Source organism: Carcharodon carcharias, chromosome 3, assembly GCF_017639515.1.
Source record: "Carcharodon carcharias isolate sCarCar2 chromosome 3, sCarCar2.pri, whole genome shotgun sequence".
NCBI lineage: Eukaryota > Metazoa > Chordata > Chondrichthyes > Lamniformes > Lamnidae > Carcharodon > Carcharodon carcharias.
In genome coordinates, this window is record NC_054469.1 from 180,505,894 (window position 1) to 180,522,375 (window position 16,482).

Sequence of the window (16,482 nt, forward strand, 5' to 3'; positions counted from 1 at the left end):
CCACTTCAAAAGCAAAAAATGGGTGATCATGGATTGGCAGCCCCTTTTAGACTGCGCAGGTTTTTAACAATGCATTGCCTTTGAAAATATTGCCAAGATTTCAAGCCAAGAAAAAGTCGAATCTCCAAAAAGAATTTGAGCAGTTGTTCTATGACCTTCAGTGAAAAGTAGAGCAGACACGATGAAAAACACAGATTCGCTAAGAGCTCATTCCATGCCACTGGCAAATGCCAATTTGATTTCCTGGTCACCTGGGTAACCTGTACTGTGCATTACATAAAATTATTATAGACAGCAGGTTTTGGTGACATTCGGGTTGTTGGAGCTAAGAAGTGTTTCTGATTGCTGCAACCAATGAGACATTTCTTTCCATTCACTTTATACGAAAATATATATGGTTTATCGTGTTTGTAACCAAGCTACAACTTCAGAGCCTCTTGCAACTCTTATCACAGCACATTATTTTAAGTAGAGCCAGAGCTGCAATGATCTGTAACTTTCTCATGTTGTGTAAGGAGTGGTGCACTATAGAAAGAAAGAACATGTATTCATATCACACCTTCCATTGCTTAGCTTGCATGCAGCAAGATTCCATTAGCAGCAATGAGTTAAATTTCCAGATGTTTTAGTGATGTTGGATGAGGCATAAATGTTGCCAAGACAACTTTCCTGCTGCCCTTTGAACAGTGTTATTGGATCTTTTACATCCACCTAAAAGAGCAGATGGAGCCTTATTTATTGTCTCATCAGAAAGTAAGAGTTCCCACATTACTGCACTGAAATGTCAACGTAGATTATGTGCTCAAGTCCCTGAAGACGGGCTTTTAAGCCCATACTTTTCTTGACTTATTGCGCCACTACCTAGCCAAGGCTGACTCTTAACAGTTGTGTGTGTACCCTTAAACAATGGCCAGAGGCCTACATGGATGCACCATCTGGAGACTCAAAGGTGAAAACACCATAGTACCAGGACACTTCATTCGGGCCAAAAGCAATAATCATGTTTATTTACAGGGTTTATAAAAATAATATTGAAAGAATTGTGCAACAATGTTTGATTTATGTAATATTTTAAATCATGCTGCAAATCATTTAAAAATTCCAAGCTCTGTGAATTTATCAGAATCTTTGAATGAAGATTTTGATGAACGGAATGTGGATAACTTTAGCTTCAGGGATTTGCTCCCACAGTGTGGAAATTGGGAGGTTAACACAGAATTTGTTACCACTTAGAGAAGGAACAGCTAGTCAGGTAGTTGGGCTGTGAAAACAACTGTTGTATATCCCACAGGCAACTGCATGTTTTGCATGCATTGGATATTTCCGAGATGAGGGAATTTATGATGCTTCTAACTTATTAGTAATGTGAAGGAGAATTCAGCACTCCTGGTGGGAAACTGCAGCATTGATTTTCTGAGCTATATTCTGTTCCAAGTATGGCTCCCTATTGGGGGTGCACATGGTTATTAAGCCCCTTTTTGCCCTTACCTTATGCTTACACTTATGGCCTGTAATTAACATACCCTCTAATTTTTTTTTGGAGCGTGCAGTTGATTTGTTTAAATGCACAGCCCCTTTAAAAAAAAATTCTGCGTGGCTGTGCATGTGCAGTAACAACGCTGGCTTGAGTGCGGCTTGTACATGTTCTTTCAGGAAAGCAGCTGGCCCTTCCTATGAAAACACAGATATTCATAATCCATATTTCAGTAGTGTCTCTCACTAACAAAGAAAACCTCTCTTGTTAAGGAAAAGCTGCCTAAAGTCCATTTTAAATTTACAGCGTCACTGAAGTTCCATCTGAGACAGATGTAAGAGAGAAATTATCGAACAAAAACAATTTCAAGGAAACTGATTGTCCAGCCAGATTTATGTCTGGTTATCAACCTCTTCATTTATATACTAGTACCTGTTAGTTCAACTTCCAAATAAAAACTGATGGGAGATTTCAAATTTGAAATGTGGGTCGAGGGTTTCAAACAGTTCAATTACCATGACAAATTAATGACTACAGACTTCATAATGACAAGGCACAAATCCCACACAATGTCTGGAGGCAGGAAAGAATGGCCAGACTTCTAGAAAAAACACAGGGAGTGTATAATTATTCCAGTCATTAATCGAAGGGTTGTTGCTAAACTATGCATTACTCAACAAGTTGGGACATTCCAGGAAAAGTGAATTTTGTGGCCTGGTGCACTGTACACTAATCCAATCTTAATCTGGACTTTGTTCTTGTTAACAAGTTGTTCAAAGTTGATAATGGAATGCAGTAAAAACATGGTATACTAACACGTATTAACAGTCACTGCATTCTGAGAGTGATTTGAGTTCGTCATGTGAAGAAGTTTCTGATATACTGATGTGATAAGGTGCAATATAAATGTAAGCATCGATACATGTTATAGACTTGAGGTGATTGTCAGGGATCATTGACATAATATTTCTGCATAATTTTAAATTGTGTAGAAATGTGCAGATGTAACTTTTGTTTCCTGTCACGGACTTAAACCCCTAGAATATTTGTGGTTATGATTTTGGTTTTGACTTCCTGTTTATAACAAATTACCAGAATTCAAGGGTGGTGCCAGAATAAGACAAAATTTGCAGTAGTGAAAAGTGAGCTGAAAAATGACTGCATACAACAGTTGTGTTTTGTAGAAATGTCGAAAACTAAGTTCAGGAATTGAGTCTCTCACATACATGAAATGATCCAAGCTGCCCAAAAATCTATTGTTTACCAGACATGGTTTAATTAGTAAACCTCCTCATTTCTTCTGTTGTTCTCATTACTTCGTAACCTTCAAATCGCTAAGTGTCTCCCACAGAGATCTTTCTGTATGTCCTTACCTTCATTCTGACGAGATAGCCACAGCCAGCAGAACGAAATGTACAGATAACAACTACAACAAACAACAAAAATTTGTGATTGCAAAAAACTGTGGATGAAATCTTGTACCCTCCCATGTGTTTGGTGGCTAAGGTTCGGTGGGGTGGGGGGGTGGTGGGTGCATTTAATCATGCTGGCAAATGGGGACCCTGTTACCTTTTGACCTCCACCCCAATTAATGCCCACTTGAGAGCCTCATCCCGCTGCCACTGGCATTAACTATCCTGTATTTATGCCTCCTAGTTTTTTTCTCTAATTCCATCTCCCTGCAAGTGGTAATATCATCTGTATACCCACTCTGTCAAACCCCTTCATAATTTTAAAGGCCTCTATCGTTCACCCCTCAGCCTTTCTCTTTTCTAGAAATAAGAGCCTCAACCTGTTCAGCTTTTCCCCAGTAGCTGTAACCTCTCAGTTCTGGTATCTTCCTTGTAAATCCTTTTTGTAAACCTCCAATGCATCTATATTCTTTCTTCTTTGAACGGTGCCATTTAAATCCACCCGAACAGACAAAGAAGGAGCGCAACTCTAGATGCTGGAAAACAAAAATGAAACCTAAAGCTCAGGTGTAGACTGCATATCTGAAACATTACCTAGCCTCTTCTCTACACGCATGCTGACTGCAGTATTGAGTGTTTTCAGCATTTTCTGTTTTTTGTTTCATTCAAACAAGGCCTTGGTTCAATAAAGGACAACATTTCCAGCGATTCACTGCTCCCTCAGTACAGCACTGAAGTCTCAGCCTAGGTTATCCTGCTCTTGTAATAATCCAGAACCAATAAATACTTGCTTAATATTCATTTGCTGCCAGATTTTAGGTGTGGAGAAGCACAAACCAAAATATGCATCTTCTTCAGTTTGATCAAACTGAGCAAACTTGAAATATAAACAAAAAATGCTGGAAACACTTAGCAGATCTGGCAGCATCTGTGCAATGAGAGACAAAATTGTGTTAACCTTTCAGTTTGATGACCTAACGTTAGTAGAACTAACGCTCCAACAAAGGCATCTGAAGTGGGTTGGTGGGTTGGGGGGAGGGGGATTCTAAGTGTGGGCATATCCCATGGCTGAGTCTTGAAGTAAGATCTATTCCACTAGCATCATGGTGCTGAGGAGAACAGACACTGGAAGATCCCCCAAGTGCATCCCCTTGTCTTGGTGGATAGCTTGAGAGCGGGTAAAAACAAAGTCGTGCATTTTCCTACCACAATTTCTGGCAGCCCACTAGTGTCCAGGATCTGGCCCTTGTACCAGGTCTCCTTAGATGTCTTTGTTGGGGCATCCATTGTTCACAACTACCTGAAAATGGGGAGGAGGGTGGGACTGCCTCTGCACACCTCATTATGTTTAGCATGGGCATAGACCCAATTACATTGCTAGAAAACCTCTGGAATTTTCAAAGTCAGTGCGTTGGGTGCCGAGTCCTGATAACAGGTTTCTATCCTTTTTCTGTCTATCCTGTGCCTGGGAAATACCCATTCTTCAAGCACAGGGAAGTGGGAAATCTATCTTTGTATCGTTTTTAGCTTTTTTTTAAAGAAAGTACATTTAGCCTGGAGAAAGTCTGTAGCCAAAGAGAATTACCAAAAATTCATTGATGTCCTTTAGCAGCTGTCTTTAAAATGCATTACCCCTGATTTAAGTTAGAACGAACAAGTGGAGTCTTGTGAATCAATTGCTGCGGGCTGCACATTGATATTCCTGTTTTACCACAACCACGCTTTTGGCACGAGTTTCAGCAGAATCTGTCCCTGGCAGCTATGTCACAACAAGTTTATGTTTTCAAGATCTCTACACCTCAGCCATGGATGAGGCTGTTTAAATCTAACATCTGGTGTGGCATAGCGTGGGTGGATTAAAACAGTGCTGGCTTTCAACACACTCCTTCCAGGTTACGAAATAGATGAGCTCAGGCTGGTCCACGTAGGTGGTGCTTACATCAACAATGTTCTTGCCATCCTCTCAGTCTCTACTCAAAGTTCCCCAGATCTGTCCCAGTTTTTCCTACACATTATGGCAAACCAAAAGCTAGATATGCATGAGGGAGAAGGGACTAGAGGGTTACAATGATAGATTTAGGTGAGAAAAGACGGGAGGAGGCTCGACTGGAGCATAAACACCAGCATGGACTTGTTGGGCTGAATGGCCTGTGTCTGTGCCATACATCCTGTGTAATCTGATGTAAAACACAATGGTCAGGGTTCTGTTTTAGCCTTTTTTTTAAAACTTTTTTTTGCTAAGGACCACTCTCAAACACATCAGGAATTTAGTCTGCAATGTTTGTTTGATGAGGGGAGGACGACAAAGATCTTGCTTTTTGTTGTAACCCAATTTTTGTCTACGATTAAAATGAGCTCTGCAACACTGGTAGCCATAAAACTTCAGCATCCGTCTGATCTTTAGGTATTTGTGGAGAATGCCATTAAGAGAAAAATTGGACAGTCAGCAGATTGAATGTTGAGGTAACTTGTTATCTGTCATGCACAGGAAGTTCTGGGTCCACAGTGCTGATTCCTCGACTGAGGGTAGAAACATGCCAGTCAGGGTTCGCACGTTGTATTACAAGCTCTGACCAGAGAGAACCAATTTACCAATCTCATCCACCAGGACCACTTTTTTTTTAAAGGGCCTGACCATTTTATCAGTGCCCAAAACACATGTGCAGTTTGGGCACAGATATCTGTCTTGCTAAACTAGTTATTGTTTCACCCGTTTTAGACCCACAAAATGGGCATGATGCTGGTAAGTTTAGACGCCTCAATTCCTGGTGTGGAACTCAAATCTACAACCTTCTGACCTAGAGGAGATTGTTACCAACCAAGTCAAACTACCACACCAGTAATTCTGAATGTGTGCAATGATTTTTTAATTCACCATAAAGTTGGCAATTGGTGACAGGAGGAGGCACAGTATAAATGGCTGTAAGATTGGCTCAGCAGTAGAATGGATAGGAATGCAGGGTTTGGGTCTTTTTTGACAGATTGAAAGTTGAAGTTGCTGAGGATACAAGATAACAAAGGAAAACTTCTGTCCCGCAATTGTCTTTTAAAGGTCTGAAGTACACTCAGTGCTGAAACAGCTGGATATTTGGTGAACTGCTTGGCAATAGGGTCTGGGATTCCCACTTTAGCTCTTTTTTCCCTCTGAGAAGCACCTGCTTCTGTCTTTAATTGGTGCAACCATAAGCTGGGGTGTAAGGTCAATAGATCTGTGGTGATCTGATTCTTGTTTATGGCCCTTGTCCCCGTGTCCTTTAGAAGTGCACAGAGAATCAAGGAGCGGAGAAAACTGATTTGTTTCAACAACCCATTTTGATTCTATTCTCATATTTTCTTTCCCTTTCCCACGTTTGGTTGTTGGGCTTTCAAATGCCAGGTGGTTTAACACACTCACCACGCAGTGTCGAGTTTTTCTTCCTTGTTTATATTCATTGCTTTCTTGACCTTCAACTGTTTTTAGTACAATATAGAGTATTCTTCCCTAGTTATATATCACAAATGAATTAAAATAGAGACAAATGTAATCATTCCAATACATTAAACCTTCTGGCTGAATCTACGCTATTTAGTGAATCAAAAAATGCTTTGTAAACACAGGAAAGAAGTTCTTCTAAATATTTATTCAGTTGATTGGTATATAAAAATAAAAATACTGGTTCTAAAATACATTAATTTAGCTCAATAGATTAATTATTATAGTTTAAATCATTTATCTTTGAAAATCACTTTCTTGCCCATGAGCTGGTCACAATCCCTTCCCTTGGTTTTAACTGGAAAAAATTAGAAATTTAGCCAAACCAAAGCACTGTAAAACCATCTGGCACCACCTTAAAAGGAAACTGCCCTTTCTGCTGAATCAATATTGACTTTCCTGGGATGGCCATGGCTGCTGGCAGTTCCACCCCATCACATCAGTTTTCACATGTAGATTGGTAGCTTTAGGTGAAAAGACATCTCTTTCTATGTGTCTCAGTGTCTCATTCTGTCCGTGCATCACTTTTTTCTCATTGATCTGTCATGGGCTCTCTCATACTTAATTTACGTCTCAACTTGGTTGGCCCTGCTCTGTGGAGTTTAAAAATAGGCTTTACTTTTTCGAAAATGATCTTTAATAATACCAGTGCCTTTGTGCATAGTATGACTTTCCACTTTTCTTGCTATCTCAGAGGAATTTTTAAACAATTTTTTTCATATATTCAATCTACATTTTCCTCCACTTTGCAGTGGGAATAGCTGAGAATACGCTGTCCTGAAGCAGGCTGGCTAAGAGGATTTGTATGCCCTCCATCTGTTTCATGCAGATGACACCAATGAATAAGAAAACAATTTAGTGCAGGGTGAGAAGTTTCCCCCAAACAGATGGCCTGAGCTATGTGTCATGGCTAAAAGGGTTAACAGAATTTCAGTCATTTACTTGGAAGCTGAATGCCACCACACCCATATTTTGTCAAATAAAAATGTCCTGTCTGCTGAAAGAAGTGTGATCAACAGATTTGCTGTACTGTACTGTTGTACAGGGCACAGACCGAGTGATGGATTGGGGCACAGGGCGCAGACCAAGCTATATATTCTAATGCATTAATAGACATTATAGACTCTGAGATGTTATTTATTTCGGTTTTTGTCATTGTAGAAATATTTTCTTCTGTGACCACATGACAGCTAGAAATGAGGTTGTGACATTAGGCCCTTAAACCCAGACGATGATGGAAAATAATGTTTCATCAGCTTGGATTGCATTCAGAAGGTGGTGTGCTAATCCACTGTAACACCCACACTCCTTAGTAATTACTTTAAAATTACTATTCCCTTATTGGAGTTGCAACTAAATGAGGCTAATCAAAGAAACAATATGATGCAAAAATGGGCAGGCTGCTTACTGGGAGCACAAGCCTTTGCACCCAATATGCAATGGTCTATATGCTGGCAAAAAGTGGACAACTTACTTTCTTAGCTCATTGTTGATCAGCCAGTAAGATTTACTCCGTACAGTGAGCTGCACAGCATTTCTACTCTCCCCACAATGCATGCTTAACTAACTGTTTATGTCAGTCTTATGATTTAAGGATGGATAAAAAGGAGTTATCTTTTTCTTTATAATAACTGTCTCAAAATATTGATCTATTTTACCAAAATGCTTCAGATTAGGGTTGTTGTACCCCGAGGGTCAGTGACAACTTTTGTTGTAGCTTGTCTTTGCTTTGAAGATGTGGTATCTCTATCATTGGCTGACAGGATGCTGTGTATTCTAATTGATAAAAATCAGATGCAACTTTGTTTCCTATATTTTTTCCCAGTCTTTCCAGAAAGCTACAAGCATCACTTGTCAAAGCAATCTGTACCCTTCCGTTAGTAGAAAATTGTACCTTTCACAGGCAACATCTCTCATTGGCATCCATTAAAAATCCAGGTGTAGCCTTGGATAATTTATAAACAGTGATGAATATTCTTGACTGAACTCTAACCCTGTAATGTAATGTCTGTAATAGGTGCCCAAAACTGAAAGTGGCCTAACAGCTCCAGTAAAGGGCCAGACACCTTCATTGAGACTGAAGTTCAAATTCTAGTCTCAAATGAAATTTGAACCCAGTAAACCCAATTGGTGAGATGACTAAACTTAACGGAGATAATTTCTGGCTTGCTGTTCAGGAGATTTATCACTGCAAATGTGGATACTGCACCAGCCTAGATTAATAGAGATCATCTTTTCCACATTCTTTGTATAAGTACTTGCAGATAAAAAAGTTATTTGAAAGTTTATTAGCAATTTACTTTCTGTTGGCTATTTTTCTACAGGTTGTAACTCCTATCAGATGTGGACAGGGTTATGTTTATGACTCTCCATCAAGACAGCAACAAAGAGTTTATGATATCCCACCAGTTCGCCATCAAGGGGTATGTAATATTGCAAAGAATGTACAGCAGAGAAACTGGCTATTTGGCCCAATTAGTCTGTCCTGGTATTCATACTCCAGTTCAGTCTCCTCTTATTCCATGTACCTCATCTCAACCTTTCAGCATTTCCTTCTATTAATTTGTTTCTCATGTACTCATCTAGTTTCCTTCTGAAAGCATCTACTTTCTTGTGGCAGAGTTTCACATTCTAACTACTCTCAGATTTAAAATAATTCTCTGCATTTTTCCTGTTGAATTTATTAATAGCTATCCTGAACTTATGGCCCCTTGTTTTAGATTCTCCCACATGTGGAAGCATTCTTTCCAAATCTATCCTATTTTGAAGATTTATATCAGATCTCCTCCATGTCTTCTCTTTTCTAATGAAAAATGTCTCAACCTTTCCCAATAGCTGTCATCTCTCTGTTCTGGTGCCATCCTTATAACTTACTTGCACATTCTCAAGTACTTCTATGTCCATTATGGAGACCAGTAGTGTGCATTGTACTCTAAGTTAGGCCCTACCAGGATCTTGTACAACTTTAACGTAACTTTGCTACTTTTGAATTCTACACACCTAGAAATAAATCCCCGTGTTGTGTTCATATTTTTAAATGCTTTCCTGACCCGCGTTGCTGCTTTTAATGACTTTTTTCATTTGTGCCCCTAGATCCCTTTGCTCTTCTACTCTATTCAGTTTCTATTTTTTATGGTGGAGGTGATGTTTCTGTTTTTGTCCATCAAAGTGTTGCGCCTCACATCTATCTATGTTAAAGATCATTTGTCGTTTAATTGTCCAATCTGCAAGTTTTCTAATGTCTTTTTGTATTAAATGCATTCTTCCTCAGTGTTAGCTATACCACTCCCCACCCTGGCCGGGCTTGGTATCATCTGCAAAGTTTGACGCTGAGTTACTTGTTCCTAAGTCCAAATGATTTATGTATAATATTAAAAGCAGTCCCTGCATTGATCCTTATGGGACACAGCTTTCTACCTTCCCCTATTGTGAATAAATACCCTTTAATCACTACTCGCTGCTTTCTATTTTTTTTAGTCAATTTGCTGTTCTTCCAGCTATTTGTCTCCTAACTCCACATGTCCTAACCTTTGTCATGAGCTGACGGTGTTGTACCTTAGGAAAGACGTTTTGAAAAGATATTTATCTCATTTTGCCTTCTCCTTTAAAAGCTGTAACTTTCACTTGGTTGATACTAACTCCATTGCATCACCTTGAACAAACATTGCGCTGCTCAAACTATGACTGTGAACTCACAACAATATGTTTTGAATCCAGTGGTTCATAACTAGCTGCGGCATTCCATTTGCCAGTCAATACAGTTTAATCTAGCTATAAATATTTAGGGGACAATATCTTGCTGATCAGAGTTTGCACTGTGAATTTTTCTGTGCCGAGGACAGTTTTTAAAAATTTATTCTTGGGATGTGGGCTTCACTGGCATGGGCCACCATGTATTGATCATCCCCAATAGCCCTTGAGAAGGTGGCAGTGAGCTGCTTTCTTGAACCGCTTCAGTCCATGTGCTGTAGGGAGGGAGTTCCAGGATTTTGATCCAGCAACAGTGAAGCAACGGCGATTATAGCTCCAAGTCAGGATGGTGTGTAACTTGGAGGGGAACTTGCAGGTGGCGGGGTTCCTATGCATCTGCTGCCCTTGCCCTTCTAGGTGGTAAAGGTTGCTGGTTTGGAAGGTGCTTTCAAAGGAGCCTTGGTGAGTTTCTGCAGTGCATCTTGTTTATGGTGCACACTGCTGCTAATGTGTGTTGGTAGTGGAGGGAGTGAATGTTTAAAGTGGCAAATGGGATGCCAATCAAGCCAACTGTTTGTCCTGGATGGTGTCGAGCATCTTCAGTGTTGTTGGAGCTACACTCATTCAGGTAAGTGGAGAGTATTCCACCGTACTCCTGGTTTGTGCCTTGTGCTATTGTAGCCACAGTATTTAAAAGGCTGGCCTAGTTCAATTGCTGGTCAATGGTAATCGCCAGGATGTTGATAATGGGGGACTCGGAGATGGTAATGACATTGAATGTCAAGGGACAATGGTTAGATTCTCTCTTGTTAGAGATGGTCATTGCCTGGCACTCGTGTGGCGCAAATGTTACTTGCTGCTTATCAGCCCAAGCCCTGGATATTGTCCAGGTTTTGCTGCATGTGATCATGTACTGCTTCAGTATCTGAGGGGTCATGAATGGTGCTGAGCATTTCTGCAATCATATGTGAACATCTCCACTTCTGACTTTAGGATAGAGGGAAGGTCATTGATGAAGTGGCTGAAGATGCCTACAACATTAACCTGAGAAGCTCCTGCAGTGATATCCTGGGATTGAGATGATTGACTTCCAACAGCAACCGGCGTCTTCCTTTCTGCTAGGCATGACTAGCTATTGTCAATTTTAAATATAGGGATAGATTTTATAAATTTATTACCAGACCAGAGACCAGACCAGCACACCTAATTTTCCTTCTTTAACTCTTAATGACCAGAAAATTAGTAGGACTGTTAACGGGAGGTGGTGGCATAGAGGTATTGTCACTGGACTCAGGGTTATGCGGGTTCAAATCCTGGTGAAATTTTAATCCAATAAAAAACTGGAATTAAAAGTCTAATGATGACCATTGCCGAATGTCGTAAAAAAAAAAGCCCACCTGGTTTACTAATGTCCTTTAGGGAAAGAAATCCGCTGTCCTTACCTGGTCTGGCCTACATGTGACTCTACACCCACAGCAATGTGGCTGACTCTTTAAAAAAAAATGTCCTCTGAATGAGGGCAAGTAGGGATGGGCTAGCCAATGACGCCCACATCCCATGAACAAATTTAAAAAACAGGAGAAGCAATCACTGTGTCTAATATTCTGATTGACCCTTCCAGCTTGTAAATGTCTGTCTGTGTGGGAACTGTGATGCATACTCAATAGTTGAGTAAAAAGAAAGTACTTGCATCTAAATAGCACCTTTCCCAACCTCAGGACAACCCTAATTGCTTAAAATCTTTTTTTTTAAATTATAGTCCCACTCCCATTGTTTAGTCACGGTTTCAAAAACACTACTGAACATGTAAACCAGTTTTAACTGGCAATAATAAAGGGCGGATAGCAGACAATATTGGTTGCAAAATCTATTTATTCCATGGGTGTGAAAGTGTGAGCTGCTCAGACATTCCCATATGTACCACAGAATCCTGGCCCTGGAGTAATGGCTCATGTGCAAGGGATAAGACATTGGTAAACATCACAAGAACACCAGAATTAGGAGCTGGAGTAGGCTATTCAGCCCATAAAGCCTGTTCCACCGTTCAATTTGATCATGGCTGATCATCTACCTTAGTGCAGGAAAGTGGCGTTATTTCCATATCCCTTGATGTCATTGGTCTCCAGAATCCATCGAATTCTGTTTTGAACATGCTCAATGCTTGTGCTTCTACAGCCCTCTGGGGTAGAGAATTTTAAAAAATCATCACCCTCAGAGTGAAGAAATTTCTTCTCATCTCAGTTTTAAATTGCCTGCCTCTTATTCTGAGACTGTGTCCTTTGGTTTTAGAGTCACCAGCCAGGCGAAACATCTTATCTACGTCCACCCTGTCATGCCCTGTAAGAATTTTGTAAGTTTCAATGAGGTCACCCCACATTCTTTGAAACTCTAGGGAATACGGACCCAGTCTCCTCAATCTCTCCTCATAAAATAATCCCACCATCCCAGGGATTAATCTGGTGAACCTCTGTTGCTCTCCCTCTATGACAAGTAGATCTCCCCTTAGATAAGGGGACCAAAATTGTACATAATACTCCAGGTGCGGTTTCACCAAGGCGCCGTACAACTTGTAGAAAGACACCTTTACCCTTTTTCTGAAATCCCCTTGTGATGATGTACATACCATTTGCCTTCCTACTTGCTCCACCTGCATTCTTGCTTTTAGTGATTCATGAACAAGGACACCCAGGGAAGAAAAATAATTCTCCTCATCTCTGTCTTAACTGGTAGACCCCTAATTTTTAAACTGTGTCCCCTCATTCTAAACTCCCCCACAAGGGGAAACGTCCTGTCAGCATCCACCCTGTCAAGCCCCTCAGGATCTTTTATGTTTCAATAAGATCACCTCTCATTCTTCTAAACTCCAATGGATACAGGCTCAATTGTTCCTCACAAGCTAACTCCTTCATCCCAAGAATCAGTCAAGTGAACCTTCTCGGAACTGTTTCTAATGCAGTTATACTCTTTCTTGAGTAAAGAACCCAAAACTGTACACCGTTCCAGATGCGGTCTTACCAAGGCCCTGTACAGCTATAGCAACACTTCCCATTTATGCTCAATTCCCCTTGCAATAAATGCCAACTTTACATTTGCCTCCCAAATCACTTACAGTACCTGCATGCTAACTTTTTGTGATACAAGTACCAGGAGACCAGATCCCTTTGTACCATAAAGTTCTGCAATCTCTCTCCATTTGAATAATATGCTGCTTTTTTATTCTTCCTGCCAAAGTGGACAAGTTCACATTTTCCCACATTATACTCCACCTGCCAATTTTCCCCCCACTCACTTGACCTACCTAAATTTCTTTGAAGACTCCTGTATCTTGACAAGTTACTTTCCTACCTATCTTTGTGCCATCAGCAAATTTAGCATTCGGTCCCTTCATCCAAGTCATTGATATAGATTGTAAATAGTTGAGGTCCCAGCACTGATCCCTGTGGCACTCCACATGTTGTCAACCAGAAAATCACCCATTTATCCCTACCCTCTGCTTCTGATGAGCTAATTAATCCTCTATCCATACTAATATGTTACCCCCTACACCTTGTGGTCTTATTTTATGAAATAACCTTTGATGTGGTATCTTATCGAATGCCTTTTAGAAATCCAAGTACCCCACATCTACAGGTTCACCTTTATCTACCTTGCTTGTTACTTCCTCAAAATACTCTAAATTAGTCGAGCATAACTTCCCTTTCACAAAACCATGTTGACACTGCATGATTTTCTAAATGTCCTGCTTTTACATCCTTAATAATGGATTCTAGCATTTCCCCTATGACAAATGTTATGCTAACTGGCCTATAGTTTCCTACTTTCTGTCTCCCTCCTTTCTTGAACAGCGGTGTCACATTTGCGATTTTGCAATCTACTAGCGACCTTTCCAGAATCTAAGGCATTTTGGATGTTCATACCCAATGCATCTACTGTCTCTGCAGCCACTTCTTTTAAGACCCTGGGATGAAAGTCATCAGGTTAGCCTTTAGTTCGAATAGATTCTCCCCTGCTGATTGTGATGTTTAACTTCCTCTCCTCCTTTTACCTCTTGATTTTCAACTGTTTTGGGTTGTTTCTGTGCCTTCTGCAGTGAAGACAAACACAAAATACCTGTTCATTGCTTCCGCCATTTCCTTGTTTATTATTATTAATCCCCCAGCCTCACCCTCTAAGGGACCAAAGCTCATTTTAGTTACTCTGTTCCTTTGTAAATACCATAACTCCATAACTTGAATATTGACAATGCAGAGAAGACATTCTTCCGTGGCAGCCTGGGCCGTTTTTAAACTAGCTGCTCGATTGCCATTGGACCCGGCGGCTCACAGGCACCTGGCTCCGCCCATGCATTCCTGACCACTATGGGGTCGTGTTTCATGCTAGGAGGGCCTTAATAGCAGGAGGCAGCCTGTTTTCCAGCTGATCCCAGGCCCGCCAACCTGAAAATTCTGCCCTTTCCCTGAGTTTCTATAAGGAGGATCTGGCAGAGATCCATGAAGGTCTGCGTGCCATGTTCTCTGTTGTGGAAGAGTCCATGCAGCGCATGAGCACTGCATTGACCCTTAAGGCTGAGCGCACTGCCTCCTCCATTGAAAGAGTGGCGACTCTCATGGAGGGGCAGCTCCAGGGGCAGAATCAGGGTTTCCTGGGGTTGTGCTCAGACCTGCAAGCCCTCACACAGGCACTGAGCTCAGGTCATCAGTGCCAGTGTGGAAGGTGGATGAGGCATCCAGTATTCCAGCGAGGTGCCCGTTCATCAGTGGTGAGCAGGAGGTCCAGAGTGACCTGACATTGATGCACGAGCTGCCTGAGAGGGCACCTCTCAGGCACTCTGGATGACGGCAGCAACTCATGGCCCCCCTCCGCCAGTGACCGTGCCATCTGATGAGGCTGCAGTGACTGGGGAAATGGCAGCCTTGGTGCTGGCCACTCCCTCCCAGGTGGGGCCAGCATAGGCTCCACCAGCCAGAGGACACCACCAAGGTCATCAAGGCCAACAAGACAGCAGAGTTAGCAGGCTGTCTCCAATGCCGATGCCAGCGAAGGTGAGGTGGGGGGTGCGGTGCACCAAGACATAGCAATTGGAAGTGTAACTTAAAGGCGCCACGATGGCATACTGATATTGACGCTAGACTAGTGATCCAGAGACCCAGGGTAATGCTCGGGGGAACCAGGTTCGAATCCCGGCATGGCAGATGATGGAATTTAATTTCAATATAAGTCTGAATTAAAAATCTAATGATGATCGTGGAGCCATTGTCAATTGTTGCAAAAGCCCATCCAGTTCACAAATGTCCTTTAGGGAAGGAAATCTGCATCCTTACCTGGCCTGGTCGTCATGTGGCTCCAGACCCACAGCAATATGGTTGCCTTCTGAAATGGCCTAGCAAGCCACTCAGTTGTATCGAACCGCTACAAAGCCTCAAAAAAGGAATGAAACTGGACAAGCCACCCGGCATCGACCTAGACACTGGAAATGACAATGACAAACTCAGCCCTGTTGACCCTGCAAAGACCTCCTTACTAACATCTGGGGGCTAATGCCAAAATTGGGAGAGCTGTCTCACCAACTATTCGAGCAACAGCCTGACATAGTCACGCTCATGGAATCATACCTTACAGATAATGTCCCAGACACCTCCATCACCACCCCTGAGACAACCGGCAGGACAGACCCACCAGAGGTAGCGGCACAGTGGTAAGCAGTCGGGAGGGAGTTGCCCTAAGAGTGTTCAACATCAACTTGGGACAACATAGTTATGGGCAAGGAAGCCTTCTGCTCATTACTGCGGTACGCCCTCCCTAAACTGATGAATCAGTGCTCTTCCATGTTGAACATCACTTGGAGGAAGCACTTGAGGGAGGCAAAGGCGCAGAATGTACTCTGGTTGGGGGACTTCAATGTCCATCACCAAGACTTGTTTGGTTGTACCACTACTGACCGAGCTGGCCTAGTCTTAAAGGACATAGCTGCTAGACTGGGTGGTGAGGGAACCAACAAGAGGGAAAAGCATACATGGTCTCATCCTCACCAACTTGCCTGCCGCAGATGCATCTGTCTATGACAGTATCGGTAGGTGTGACCACTGCACAGTCATTGTGGAGACGAAGTCCTGCCTTCACATTGAGGATACCCTCCATCATGTTGTGTGGCACTACCACCATGCTAAATGAGATAGATTTTGAACAGATCTAGCAACTCATGACTGGGCATCCATGAGGCACTGTGGGCCATCAGCAGCAGCAGACTTGTACTCAAGCACAATATGTAGCCTCATGGCCTGGCATATCCCCCACTCTACCATTACCATCAAGCCAGGGGATCAGCACTGGTTTAATGAAGAGTGCAGGAGGACATGCAGCACCAGTCATACCTAAAAACGAGGTGTCAACTTTGTGAAACTATAACACAGGACTACTTGCGTGCCAAACAGCAT

General features: G+C 41.9%; 1 protein-coding gene across 1 annotated transcript in view; it reads left to right on the forward strand.

Annotated features, from left to right (window-relative positions):
* nedd9 (neural precursor cell expressed, developmentally down-regulated 9) overlaps positions 1-16,482 on the forward strand; it is an 80,651-nt gene that overhangs the window by 49,934 nt on the left and 14,235 nt on the right. The window contains exon 3 of the mRNA XM_041184359.1: positions 8,683-8,781. Coding sequence (XP_041040293.1) covers positions 8,683-8,781 — 99 coding nt within the window. The remainder of the gene's footprint in view (positions 1-8,682; positions 8,782-16,482) is intronic.